Source organism: Thunnus thynnus, chromosome 12, assembly GCF_963924715.1.
Source record: "Thunnus thynnus chromosome 12, fThuThy2.1, whole genome shotgun sequence".
Lineage (NCBI taxonomy): Eukaryota > Metazoa > Chordata > Actinopteri > Scombriformes > Scombridae > Thunnus > Thunnus thynnus.
This window is the reverse complement of record NC_089528.1, coordinates 21,482,456-21,497,520: the sequence shown is the minus strand read 5'-3', so window position 1 is coordinate 21,497,520 and position 15,065 is coordinate 21,482,456. Positions and strand designations below refer to the sequence as shown.

The following is a 15,065-nucleotide window of genomic DNA, read 5'->3' as shown; positions in this document are numbered from 1 at the left end:
TTGAAACAATTAAAAGCTATAAGTTACATGCAAGTGACCAAGAAAACCCCTAAAAAACATTTTTTCCCCCTAAATCTGCCCCAAAATATCTTTCATTCTTATCTGCTTATTTAACATTCCTTTGGCGTTTTTCTCTTAGAGCAAGTAAGTGAGTGTAGTTGGTTCCCTTCTTGATCATCCGCTGACCAGTGAAGCTCATAGCCTCCATCCAGGGAAAAGCCCTGTGCCTCTGCTTTAAACAGGCTTTGATGTAGCCGGGTGAAGCAAACAAGTCATTCCTCTCTGAAGTGTATTAGCTGGAAATTGAACCTTTTGATCTTCTTCTTCTTTAATTTAACCTTGTTTGTAGCCAGGGGGCTTTGTCTGGAAGCAGATAGAACTTAATACTATGTGCATTTAATTTACAGTGTTTGGTCTGAGCTGTTTTGAGTGGTTAAAGACATTTTAAATATGTAAAAGTATGGTTAGAAGCAGATACTGATGTTCAAAACTGCTCAGTTTATACAGTTTTATGTCCAAATATTCAGCGAATTGACCCAGCACTTTTCAAAATGTGCTTTTGTTTGTTTTTGTTTTTTTGCAGTTGGATAAATACCATGTATCTTCAACTTTTCATGAATACAGAAGCACTGCTAATTTTCCAAATAGATGATAATGACTTTTTGAATAAATTGATTAAGTTGACACATCTCCAGCACTCACTGATTATGTGCCAATTTGAACTACATGAGCATGTAATTAATCAGAAAATAAGAAAGAAAGAACAAATTTTTTTTTAACATTTTGACTTTTGACAATCACAGGTAAATGGTAAATGGACTGTATTTTTATAGCACCTTTCTAGTCTTGCGACCACTCAAAGTGCTTTATGCTACATGCCAACATTCACCCATTCACACATGCATTCATACACTGATGGCACAGCCTCTTCAGTATCTTGACACTTCGACATGCGGACTGGAGGAACCGGGGATCGAACTGCTTATCTTCTGATAAGTGGACGACCCGCCCCTAATATGTTACTAATAACATTAACAATGGCTCCATTATATGTAAGTGTCCCAGTAAGCCGTGACAATGTGACAGTGAGCCGGCGTGCAACATATCAGGACCCTGAAACCGAAGCAGCTGAATGGGATTCAGGCATCATTCATTTTATTATTTACACTGCTGTGTACTGTGTCACTGTGCTTTTCCTACTGTGACATGTCAACACGCCTTGTGAAAAAGGCCTATTCACAGGAAAATTGTCCACATCTGTACACAACCATCAAAGCTAATGCAACACAATTTGGCTGTATGAGTAACTGTATTACTCTGCAGATTACTGTCACAGAAAAAACTAAACTTGCTGAACATTGTGTGAAAGTTATGCTCTTTTTACGTCGCTGCACAATTTTTTGGCCTGGATCCTCCGTACAGGAAGTTCATCTCCAGTAGCATCACAACCAGACTGACTCATGGCTAAGTCAACACACAGCGAGCAGTGACTCTGCTCACAGGACACTAAGACACAAAATGCCATCCATCACTGAAATATGAGGGCACTGAAATCATGAATGTCAGGGATAAGTATGAATTAAATGTGTAGTAAACAAAGAGACTGAATGTGACGTGAACAGGGGATATTATTATTTAATTATATAAATCAAATTCGTTAAGTGAATTTGTTTGTATAACAAGAAATAGAAAGGACATGTTTTTTAAAAATTTAAAAGTATAATTTCAGTCGGGATCAGTTATTTTCATTAACTTTAAAATGGCTTCCACTTTTTCAGCAGCTGTCAGTGTGTAATCTTTACAACAACATAAAGAAATCTTTAGATATTTTAAAGAAACATTTAAAAAAATCCACATTCCTGCCCATCTAGGGCAGGAGAACATCCAGTCTGTTTTGTAACTTTTCTACTGGTATGTCCCCCATGACTCCAATTTGCTAATAGTTTACTTCAAGTCTGAAATAAAGCTGCCTCAACACAAAGACGCCCATTGATGACACAGAGTCCCAGTGCTGCAAAACCTTGCAGAGAGACGTCTCTAATTCAAATACCAGTATTTGTCTGAGGGAGAGAACGCATCTCTGTAGCACCAGGCCACACAGGTAAGAACACATTTAATGATGTTTGTTGACAATAAAATCACAAAATAGATAACTGAGTCCATTAGAACATTTTGTGTTTCTTTACACTAAATTTATGTTGTGTTTATCTGGTTTTTCTGGGACATTTTGAATATATTGTGTAAAAAAAAATATTTGCTAAGCAAACTTTTCACACAAGTTTAAAATAATAATTTCTTTTGCTTTTAATTTTTTAATTAGGCTGTGAGATTATCATTCTGCTCTTCAGCACTTACCTCTGCTTATATCTTGTTATCTGTATCTTTTTCCTTTCATGTTTCGCTTATCTCTTGCCGAATCTACACGAAAATATAACGCTGTTCTGCAGCCATAGATTTAGTGACCCACTTGTATGATGTGTCTGATAATCTTTTGCAGGTATTGAGGGCTGTTCTCACTATGAAGCTATCTTTAGCTTTGGTTGCATTCATTCTCCCCCTCATCAGGGCTCAGGTGCCCCACTGGGGACCATGTCCAGAGCCAGCCGTTCAACCTGAGTTCACCCTTAAACAGGTACCGGTGGAAAGCTAGTTTGCACAGAACATGTTCAATAAATAGACGACTTTCCTTTATTCTTCCTATGCCATTCAAAAGGAAAAAATGTAGACTACAGATTGTTTTTCAGTGTGAACCACTGCTATGAGTGTCTGACAAATGTCTATTAGTAATTATATAATCCCGTATGTTCAAATTGCATCAAAAATGTACAGTGTGTAGTATATTTTTTATTTATTTATTTTTATTTTATTTTTTATTTATTTTTATTCCATAGCAAGTAAGTTCATAATTGTTAGATCATTAGAGCTTTGTGCATAATTTAATGATGATTTGAGAATAGGTTTGATTGGACTGCTACTGTATGTGTTATGTAGTTTTACTTATATTCTCTGCTCACAGTGTCCTAAATCGTATTTGAATGTGTGTGTATGTGTGTGTGTGTGTGTGTGTTTTCCCTTGCAGTTCATGGGGAGATGGTTTGAAATTGCCAAACTCCCAGCTCAGTTTGAGAAGGGACGTTGCATCGAAACCAATTTCTCTATGAAGGCAGACAACTCCATTCGAGTGGTCAGCTCTGAAATACTGTGAGTCTATCTGCAGTTTCATTGTGCATTGTGATATTTGCGTGGTGTAAATTTCCCTTAAGCCAACATGACATTTGTCTCTTCTGAATGAAACAGAAAAGGAGAGCTGAGAAAAATCGAAGGGACCGGAGTCATAGAGGATCTGAAGAATCCTGCCAAGCTGGGAATAAGTTATTCTTATGGTGAGCATGACTGTGTTCGCTACACTTTTGAGAATAACTACCACTTTTGTGTGTCGCTTAGGGAGTCAGTTGGTAAAGTTTTTAACATTTTCACCAGCAGACATCTTCCCTTAGACCCTCTTTTCAGCAGAAAACATTCTAGATGACTAGAAGACCTTGTGTCTTGATGTATATTCACCACATGTGTATCATCAAACAGTCCTGCCCTATTCCCCTTACTGGATCTTGGCCACTGACTATGTGAACTCAGCCCTGGTGTACTCCTGCACGGATGTCCTGAGGCTCTTCCACGTCGACTTTGCCTGGATCCTGAGCCGAACACGAACCCTGCCGGAGTCCACCATTGAGAAAGCCAGGGAGGTCTTCGCAAGCAACAACATCGATGTGACCCGGATGATTGCCAGCAAGCAGCAAGGCTGTGAAAAAACTCTGTGAGGACGATGAGCAGCGATGGAAATGCAACACAAGATGGCGCTGTTCTTGGCAGGAGGGAAATCCAGAATAATCTTTGACTAATATTTAGATCTGCTGCCTTTTTAAGGCAATATAAATGTTTAAAGCACAAAGTAACCACATGTCTATACTGTTAGGTATAACAGCATGAATGAATACTTATTTGGAAATAACAAATTTTGTTATAAATTATAGATTACCCACCTTTTTATAAAAAACATATAAGATGAGAGTGATGTTCTGTACAGTTTTAACCATTTAAACTGTTGATTTTCTCCTAATAAAATATGGTTGCTGTTTTATTTGCAGTATAAAGGAGTAGAATCATATTGAAATCAAATGATCCTGATCCTCTAATCTGATGTTTATACCACAAAATGGAGACATAAAGCTTCTAATTAGAGTCAATAAAGTTTTGTGAAATTCAATTATTTTGATCATCCTTGATTTATAAGCTTCATCTTTCTGTACCAGTCAAACACAATTTTAAATGAAAAAAATACTGTATGAATATCAGTGCACAGTTTAGAATATTTGCAGAGTCTGGGATGCAAAAATATACACAAAAAACACCACAATGAAAAAAATACTCAAAAGTCCTGCACTCAAAATCTTATATATAAGTAAAAGTATATATGTAGTTGTATTATCAGCAAAATGTACTTAAGGTATCGCAAGTACTCATTATGCAGAATGGCCCAATTTAGAGTGTTAAATTTATCAAACATGTATATATATTATTTGAATATTAAAATTGATTCATTGATGTGTACATGTAAGCAGCATTTTAATGTTGGCAAGGTGGAGCTAAAACTATAGCTGTGAAATAAATGTGTGTAGTGCAGTAAAAAGTACAATATTTCCCTCTGAAATGCAGTGGAGTAGATGTAAAAAGTAGCACAACATGGAAATACTCAAGTAAAGTACAATTACTTCAAAATTGTACTTGAGTAGGTACAGTACTTGAGTAAATGTACTTAGTTACATGACACCACTGCTTTTGCAGAGGCAAAATAAATGAATAAAATTAATCTAAATTATTATATTTACTTGTAGACAAACCGGTTGTGCTTTTACAAGAATATTATATATTGAATATATACAAGAATGATGACACGACTAACTACCAATAGGTGTGTCCGTGAAAGCTTACCTCATGTTTTTTAATCATGTCAATATGCATACACATAGTCTTTATACTTCTATTTATACTCTGCTTTTTTATGCACATACATAGTTTTATCATGTCGGTATGTATGCACATTGTCCATTCTCACTACACAGAGCCTTTGTAAAGTTCCTACACTGATATGTTTGTGTTTATATTTATTGTTTAATGTTCATGTTTATTGCTTTTTTCTGTTGACATCTGGACCACATTGAATTCCTTCTGCTTCTGAAAGTTGTTGCGGAACCTTTGTGTCTTGACTTGACTTTCACATCGGATTTATTTACACGCGGCGCCACTCTGTACGTTAGCTACGTAGCTCATACTGTAGCCTCTCAGGCGAAAAAGTTAATGAAAATCTGACATTAAAGACATCGGTTTTGTTCACTTATGCCACTAAAGGATCAGTCAAACTCAACAGCCATGAAACCAGCCGTGGATGAGATGTTTCCGGAGGGCGCGGGACCATACGTTGATCTGGATGAGGTCAGTTAGCTAACTAGCTGCTAATTAATAACATTACATTTAGTTGTATCACAGTGTGATATTTATGATTTGAAACTAGTATTCTAGCTTGAAGTTGTCGCCTTTTTACAGCCCATTAGCTTCATTGTTTAGTGTCTGTTTTATTTTAATAAGGCTAATTAAGAATAACATAATTTATTTTCTCGACGTACTGATACTCGATATTCACGACTATCTCCCACTTTTAGCGTAACTATAAATTGACTGACTGCGATTTTCTTTTTCTTTTTTCATTTTATTGAATACACGAATGAACATGAGGTACATTCTTGGTAACAAAATGCCACAAACACATAAGAAATAGAGAGAAAATTAAATAAATAAGAAGATAATGAAGAATAAAAATAATGAATGAAAAAAATACATCAAAGGAATAAAACAACAGAATAGAGTTAAATTAAGTCATTAAAGACACTCATTAACAGTTTTTACAGCCCTAGTAGTGCAAGATTTAATGGTCTGTAAATACTAATCAGATTCTTTTTGAAAAATTTACACTTATGCTAAAATAAACCTAGCTAAAATAATTATAAAATTAATGATGTGAGCTTGTTTCCCATTTTTTCTGTTGTAACTTAAAGGTTCAATATACAAAATTCAGCCTCACATGATGTCAGCAAACAATTATTTGCTATGTAAAGATACAGTGGAGTAATGGCAACCTAACCTGACGCATCAGATGGTTTGTTACACAGAACCATCAGAGAAGTCGTCCTCGGAAACTGCACTTTCAAAAAAGTACTTGGCACGTGATTGAATGAACCATCTATCCATCACCGTCTTACCTTGGAGGCAGCTGGATAATCCTCATATGACATTGATTGGTTCGAACCACTGGTGGTTTGGACACAAGCGCATAACTTGAAGCCTGATAAGATGGATTCTCGCATGATGTCGTGAGCATGTGAGTCCCTCCGTGTCCTCCCACGTCTGTTTTCAACATGGCGGCCGGGTCACAAACTTTCTCATATTACGGCTACAAAGTACACTAAAATATGTTTCTGAAAACATTAGAGGCAAGAAATGGGCAATGCAGTAACAGAATCTTGATCTACATTTGATCAGCTCTGCCTAGTTTGACAGTTTGATCTGTGTTTCGTGAGCTGTCTGTTAAGATGCTGCTTTCTTTTTTCCCCCAACTTTATTGAGTAAACGACGTGCACATTTGTGTTTGTCTGAGATGCCGGTGCTACAGTGCAACATCTAGCGGGGCTGAATGTCGTATATTGCACCTTTTAAAAACCCAAACAGTACATGTTTATAGAATAAAACAATAAGTGTATGATTAATGTACTTAGAAACAGGATGTGCTTTTACTCGTCTACGTATCCCAAAATAAATCTTTCTGTGATGTGTAACACTATGAAATTACACTCAGTTGACACCTTTATAAAACTTTAATTATTTTCTCGATTAATCCATTAGCAGTCTTTTAAATGTCAGAAAATGTCGATCGCTGTTTCCCAAAGATGACTTCCTCAAATGTCTTCTTTTGTCTCAACCAACAGTCCACAACTTAAAGATATTCAGTTTACTGTCATAGAGGACTAGAGAAAATATTCACATTTGAGAAGCTGGAATCAGAGAATTTGAACATTTTTTTTCTTAAAAAATGTCTCAAAAGATCAAAATAGTTGGCGATTAATTAAATAGTTGACAACTAATCAATTAAGTGACTAATTGTTGCAGCTGTAGCAGACCTGCAATAAATCCTCCCTTCATAAAGGTTATAATTATAGCTGCAACATTGATTAATTAATTGATAAGTTGTCAACTAAGAAATTAATCTCCAACTATATCGTCTGAGCCATTTTTTAAGAAAAAAAAGTCCAAATTCTCTGATTCCAGCTTCTCAAATGTGAATATTTTCTGTTTTCTTGGGTCTTATATGACAGTAAACTGAATATCTTTGGGTTATGGACTGTTGGTCGGGACAAAACAAGACATTTGAGGATGTCAGCTTGGACTTTGGGAAACAGTGATTGACATGTTTCACCATTTTCTGACCGAACCACTTATCGATTAATCATTAATGAAAATAATCATTAGTTGCAGGCCAAGTTATAATGTTCAGTCTTTGTTGAAATTGTTTGAGGTGTTAAGTCAACTTTATGGTCATGTTGAAGGCTGTACTTTGCTGTTTATATGTGTATCATGCTGTGGTCGTCGCTGGCTGCCGGGTTTCATGTTTCTCAGCCGGTAAACTGTTGGCTGTCTGTCTTGAGTGAAGCTTGTGTCTGAGCTGCATGTTTCTTCTCTGGCAGGCTGGGGGAAGCACAGGACTGCTGATGGACCTGGCTGCCAATGAAAAGGCAGTTCATGCAGACTTCTTCAACGGTAAAGATGTAGAACAATATACATACCACCACCCTCAACACCCATATGAAAAATCTCTTTATAAATGATATATGCTGTAAAATGTACATTGGTTGTGCATGTTTTCTCACATGATTATGGCCCTTAAAAAATAAGTCGTATACTTTGATGAACATGCAATATTTGTCTATGAAAGGAATAATAATCGTGTAAGAAAGAAAAATTGGAACCTAAGATCCATTATTAACCACTCACTGAAATCAAAATATCATTAGACCATGAACATAACCAACAAATAAATTAAACTTTTTTATGTTTTTTTTTTTTTTTTTTTTACCCTTTAGACCCACCATAGACCCAATTATTTAGGGGGAGATAGCAGGTCAAGATTAAATGCCACATAGAAGTGGTATACATCCTCTGAAAGTTGGAAACCTGAAGATTAATTTGAGATGCAGCTCAGTACTGTGTGTCAAGTTTTTGTAATAAACATTGTGTTTTGGTTAGGCACCTATTCAAATTTTGAAAGTTTGAGTGTGTAAAGGCTTAGAACTTTATGATGGAAGTATATAATGGCCGTTCACATGCTCAATTATGTCTCATAAGTTCTTGCAGCAATTTTAGGGTTGATACCATTTGTTACACAGATTTTGTGCAAAATTTAACCATTTTTGACCACTTGAGAATTGATAAAAATGGTCAAAAGTTCCTCCAAAATCCTGCATTAAGACATGAAGACCTTGAGGAACATCATAGAAAAATTCATGCCCAATTTATGCATTTCAAAGACTGTTTAGGGACCCCAGTATGCAGAAATATTCAAATACACCATTTTTAGAATAGGCGAAAATAACACATTCATACTGCATGCAAAAAACTGAGATGGGGATGGGATTAGCATAACGTGGGCATGTCTGTAAAGAGGTGACTTGTGGGTACCCACAGAACTCATTGTCATTCAGATATCTTGAGGTGAGAGGTCAAGGAACCCCTTTGAAAATGACAGTGCCAGTTTTTCCCACACCAAAATCTAGCCTAACTCTGGAGAATTATTTGCGCACTTCCCGACAAGCTAGAATGACATGGTCGGTACCAATGGATGCCTTAGGTCATTTAGTTTCATATGATATCAGTATCTTCACTGTAGCTTGAAAACGAGCCCACTACAGCCTCGTATGTGGCCCCACGGGTCTCAGAGGGTGTATAGTTGTGAACATGCAGGTCCTCTACCATCCTCCAGGGGGTACTGCAGCACCCTCTGCACCCTTACTTCCCACGGCCTCAACAACATAGAACTTGCTGTGCATTATCTTTGACAGCTGAGGAGCAAAACAACTGAATCTATATGAACTGCATATTAAATTATAATATTGAGGAAATATTGATTTTTTGTGCACTGATTTAATTTTTGAAAATGAATTTAAATATTGTAGTTTTGAATCACTAAATAAAAGAAAACCAATATTTCCTCAAGTCTTGAGAGCCAAATGTCCAAAAACTAATGTTTACAGCACCAGACGCCCTAAACAATGAAACTAAACAGAACAACAATTTGGGCAACATTTTGTATCAAAGATACATTTTTCACCAAGTTGCTGCAGTGTTTGTATCCAGCGTTTCAACAATGTTCTTGCAGATAAAATGGTTTATATTAGGACTTACTGTAGATACTAAGGCCTTAATTGTTGTTGCTTGCCTTGGTTTAACTACTCCTCCCAATTTAACTTAACGTCAGTGCTCTTTAAAGGACCAGTGTGTAAGATTTAGAAAGATCTATTGGCAGAAATGGAACATAATATACATAAGTATGTTTAAATTACTGTATAATCACCTGAAAATAAGAGTCATGTTTTTGTTACCTTGAATGAGCCCTTAATATCTACATAGAGAGCAGGTCCTCTTCCATGGAGCCTGCCATGTTGCACCATCATGTGTCTACAGTAGCTCAGAATGGACAAACCAAACATTGGCTCTGGAGATCGCCTTTTGTGTTTTTCATGAGTTTTCCGGCCACCGTAGGTTCTCCTACACTCTTGGAAGGGGAGGGGTATCCAGTTGGATCACTGCTAGATGCCACTAAATCCTACACACTGGTCCTTTAAAGGACTGATTATTATATATCACTGTTGAATGTTCTGGATACAGGAATTGTTCTGTTGAGTTTTTACCTTTTCTGCAAAAGTACTTACAAACTGTAGACCTCAGGTTGGTTGCTGCCTCCGCACAGTTGAGAGTGATATTTTCTATTTGTGTGGATTTTTTTTTTCTCTGGAAACGTATGACTTGATTGGAGGGACTTGGTAGGAGAGGAATGTGTCATATAGACACAGAAACACACACTTAAAAGCAAAGCAGCTCAGTATTGTAGGTAGTTACTTGAAATATGCCAAGAATTGGATTTTGACACCTTCAACAAAATTCTCACTGTTTGAACAGGATCTGTGGTTTTGAATTGACACATCTGTATCTCCCACTTCACCTTCAGCTGTAACGATGCTTTTAAAGAATTTTGCAAATACCAGAATCAATGCACATTATTTCTGCTTGTCAGGTAATTTGAAGTGAACTGAGGAAGAGTCTGTCATCTTCAAATAGTAAATTGTCAGTCGTGGCAGATTGAATCAATTAGCACATGATGTCTTTTCACCCCCGGACATAAGAGCGCTGCTGGTTCCACAGCAGGAAATCTCTTAACTGGCCCCAAAACATTCCTCGTGCCCCCGCCCCCCTTTTACAAACTGTGTTTTATAATGTAGTGTGATCTCTGTCCCGAGGCGCAGCTACATCAAACGACCACGACTTCTCGCCATATGCGACACAGATTCCACGCAGACTTCCCAGCGGGAGCTGTGTGGATGTGCTTTGTATGAGGCTCGTTTAAGGTGGCAGGTTTTATTCCCTTCTGATAGAGATGTGTAGCACTTAGCTGTCTCTGCAGTTATTGAAAGCAGCTGCCAATCCCCCTGGCCTACATTTATAAATGTTTATTCATTGAAACAATCAGCGTCCTACTCGCTCAGCTCTTTCACAGTAAAAAAAAAGTGGAACTGGTGTGACAGATTGCCTTAATTTGTGGTATTTCACATTGCTTAGAAACACTCAGGCTGCAGCAGCTCTGTGGAGAAATAACTTATTTTCTTGTGACTGTTTTTGAACAGTCTTAAGGTTTTGAAAGGTAAAAAAATACGTATTGGTTGATAAATCAGAGTTTTACATTTCAACATTGGTATCAGCCTCAAAAATCCAGATTGTTCAGGCTGTAGCGGTTTTTTAGTTTTATCGTATCAATGCTCATAGTTTTGGAATTCAAGATTCAAAACCACATATGATTGTAATGTTTGGGTGTCCACATACTTTTGGCCATGCTGTCTATGAAGAAAAATACTGTCCCAGCAGTTACAACGTGACACGAGGAGTTGTGTCACCTGATAGTACCTGTCTTTTATTGTAGGTAATGTGTTTTTTTTTCCGGAGGCTTTAATTAGGCTCAAAATATTGTTTTTCTGTCGTTTGTTGTCTAAGATTTCTGTGTTCTGTGTGTCTGATGACATCTTTTAAAACGGCACTTTGTGCACAAATGGGACTTGCAGAAAACACTAATTCTTGTGTGCAGTTGGTACTCGATGTGTGTCGACTGAATACAGACAGACTGTACGATAATAAGTGAGAAAACTTTACATAGCACAATAGACCATTATTTAAAGTTTACATGTAAGTTTAGGCTGATCACTCAAATATTCTTCTCATATTTTTCTTTTTACTAAATCTTTTAGGGCTGCAACTAACAATTATTTTTGTTATTGAATAATCTGCCGATTATTTTCTTGATTAATAGATGAATTGTTTTGTCTATAAAATGTCAGAAAACAGTGAGAAATGTCCGTTATAATTTTGTAGAGCTTATGGTTATGTCTTCAAATGTCTTGTTTTGTCTGATCAACAGTACAAAATCCAAATAAATTCAGTTTACTATCACGTGTGACACAGAAAAGCCTCAAACGCTCACATTTGAGAAGCTGCAACTGGCAAATGTTTGTAGTTTTTGCTTAACCCTTACATACTGCTCACGGTCAAATTTGACCCATTTTTACATTTGAGAGCAGCAAAAACACCCTAAACATATTTTTCTTTTAGCCTGTAATTGGATGACTTCTCCTAATGTGACCCAGAATATACAAAAATGGAAATATTTCAACTTTAACAAAAAATGTGCAGCTGATACACATTTTTGTAGAGTGTTTGACTCATATTTATTCAAATCGCCATTCAAAAACATTGTTGCATTCCTCACATTCATTCTGTTCTCCTCTTTAATGTAACATAGGACCATTATATAATGTGATTGTAAATGTTTTTTCTCCATAAACAAAAAGTGTAAAAACTAAAGAATGAATTCACTCTGCTCTCTGAAAGCTTCATTAAGGATTAATCACTCATTTATCTGTGACTGATGAGGTTTTTATGAATGATTTGATTTGGTATAGAGACTAATTATGAGGGGAAACTGTGGCGGATCACAACATGAACAGTGTGTGATGGTTAAAAAATGACTAAAACAATTATTAGATTATCAAAAGAGTTGGTGATTAATTTTCTGTTGATCAGCTAATCGACTAATTGTTGCAGCTCTAAAACCTTTAAGAACAGTCAACTTACACACACAGACGTTTATGCTCTTTATATTAAGAGACTTAATGTAAAAGGAACAAACCCAGTCCCTCCTTTCTTTCAAAAGTTATTATTAGAGCTGAAATGATTAGTGGATCAAGCTATTAGTCAATAGACAGAAAATTAATCTTTTTTATTTGCATAATTGAGTGATCAGTTCAGTAATTTTTCAAGCAAAAATTCCCCAAAACACTTAAATTACAGCTTCTCAGTTTTGAGGATGTGCTGCTGATTTGTCTTATGTGATTGTAAACTGAATTATTTTGGTTTTTGGACTACTGATCAGACAAAACCAGACATTTTAAGACGCCAGCTTGGGCTTTGTGACGGATATTTTCCACTATACGCTGAAGTTTTGTAGATCAAAAGGTGAATCGAGAAAATGCGGAAAGGGCAGATTAATCGATAATGAAAATAATTGCTAGTTGCGGCAGTAGTTTTCATTTAACCAGGACGACACACAGAGAATATAAAAACAGCCATATCATATCTTAACAGGCGATATCAATATGGATGGAAGCACACATACAATACAACAAAATCTGAATGTATCTCCTCATATGGCAGGAAATGGTTTTATACTGCAGGAGGCACAAACCCTATTAAACAGCATTCTGTTCACAAATCATTCGAAGTGTATTAAGAGAAGAGATCGAGAGTTTAAATTTAGGCTGCGAGCAGAAACGGAGGATGTGGCACATATTCTCATGCATGTTCATACAGTTCTCCTGCTGACCTCTGACCTCACAAACTAACAGACCCACAGGAAGGCCACTCAGCAAGTGCATTCCCAGATCCTTTTTGCTTTTATCACCCCGCGCCCCCTCGACCCACCAACCTCTATAACGCTGCTTTATGGGAAAACGCCTGTCTCGCAGAAACATTTGAAACACAGCCATCGTTTTGTTGTCCGGCTGTTATGTAATATCGGTGTAATAATTGTGTTTTTGTTTTGCCTCCACAGATTTTGAGGACCTGTTCGATGACGATGACATCCAGTGACAGTCGCTAACGTCCTCAGTGTAATGATGGATGATATCAATCCACACCTTTTTTTTTCTTTCGACATTTTTTTTGTGGAAAGCAAACCAGCCATTTACTGTCTAATGACATACAATTTCCTCTCATAGTTGTACTAGTTTTAGGCTTTTTTTTTTTTTTTTTTTTTTTAAAAACATCCTCAGAAAGTCGTCAGTGGCTCCAGATGTTGTGAAATTCTTAAGATCCCAAGGATTCCTTCATATATGGTATGTTGAAATTATGAGCTTGTATCGTGTTCATGTCTTTGACTGGTTCTCAACTGGATTGCAGGTTTGCGTATGCTGGAGAACACCTGTTAGGAGTGTAATTATAGATATGATGGGCAGAGGCTCCTAAGCTGTCGCCCTTAAACATGCTGCAGATGGCATATGATAAATGGCGGTCTGCTAAACTGTCTTAAATTCTTTGTATTACAGTGTATGAGAGTACATTCTGTGTGTTTGGTTTTATATCTCACGGTGTCCTGTTACGTCATGAAATTGTATATATATGTGTACAGGAGTTATGCAACCACACTTATTTTTGTGATAGAAGTCTATATGTGATGTTGGTTGAAAATCAATAAAATGCACTTTATATATATATATGAAGCTGTGTAAGTGTGTGTGATTCTGGAAAGATGCAGACCGTCTTTATTCACCTTTTAATAATTTTCTATATTCATAAAAATGCTTTATGTAACAAGCTGCAGTAGGAAGGTTTTAAAAGACTAAAACTGTTTATATATTTTCACCTTGCATTTAATTCTTTAAAAGCAAATTGAGCAAAGTTACGGCAAGATGATCATTCAATCATATCTGTCAATGAATCCAAGGAAACTGAAGTTAGAAACTAATAGAATGAATCATAAACGTTTTTATTAGTTAAGTGTTACGGTGGAGCACAGTTCAGTGTTTGATCACTTTGTTGAGAAAATGTCACCACCATGTTCATTAAGTTGCTGCTCTGGAGCTTTCAATCATGTCACAGATGTAACAATCATGATTGGAATCATGTAGATCTGCAACGATTAGTCCATTAATCAATTAGTTGCCAGTTATTAAATTAATTGGCAACCATTTTGATAATCACTTGGAGTCATTTTTAAGAACAAAATGTCAAAATTCTCAAGTTTCTCTCTCAAATGTGAATATTTTCTGGTTTCTTTGGGTTGTGGAGTAAGTAGCCTCACAGAGCTGCTAGCAAGGCTGAAGACTTTAGTTTGCTTAAAGTGCTCAGAAGAAAATGAAAATTCCTTGACAACTGGGCAAACTCCATCTGCTGACGAAGATCATGTGATACGATTGAAAGCTCCCGAACAGCTACTACAGTAACTGGACCTTGTGGTGAGATAGTTCTCCTCTGTTTCCAAGGTAAAGAATCAACTTCTCATTTTTCACTTGATTTAGCCCACATTTGCCAAATAGTGACATGGTTTATTCTCAGTATGTGAAATGAATGTCAGTTACACTGCCAGCCCTTTAAAAAAGTTATCAGATTATTGAATTATCCTGTGCTATAAAACTGCAGGA

The 15,065-nt window shown here is 36.5% G+C and overlaps 2 protein-coding genes across 2 annotated transcripts; both read left to right on the top strand.

The window, feature by feature from the left end:
* The first annotated feature begins 1,913 nt into the window (after positions 1-1,913).
* Positions 1,914-4,264, top strand: apoda.1 (apolipoprotein Da, duplicate 1). Its single transcript, XM_067604662.1, has 5 exons — positions 1,914-2,101; positions 2,498-2,632; positions 3,080-3,201; positions 3,298-3,383; positions 3,583-4,264. Exons 2-5 carry the CDS (start codon positions 2,519-2,521, stop codon positions 3,816-3,818), a joined length of 558 nt encoding a protein of 185 aa, XP_067460763.1. The 5' UTR covers positions 1,914-2,101; positions 2,498-2,518; the 3' UTR covers positions 3,819-4,264.
* A 1,014-nt stretch (positions 4,265-5,278) lies between these two features.
* LOC137194417 (COP9 signalosome complex subunit 9) lies at positions 5,279-13,688 on the top strand. The gene is made up of 3 exons (XM_067606295.1): positions 5,279-5,490; positions 7,794-7,866; positions 13,478-13,688. The coding sequence occupies exons 1-3, from the start codon at positions 5,395-5,397 to the stop codon at positions 13,513-13,515; spliced, it is 207 nt and encodes a 68-aa protein (XP_067462396.1). The 5' UTR covers positions 5,279-5,394; the 3' UTR covers positions 13,516-13,688.
* The last annotated feature ends 1,377 nt before the right edge of the window (positions 13,689-15,065 follow it).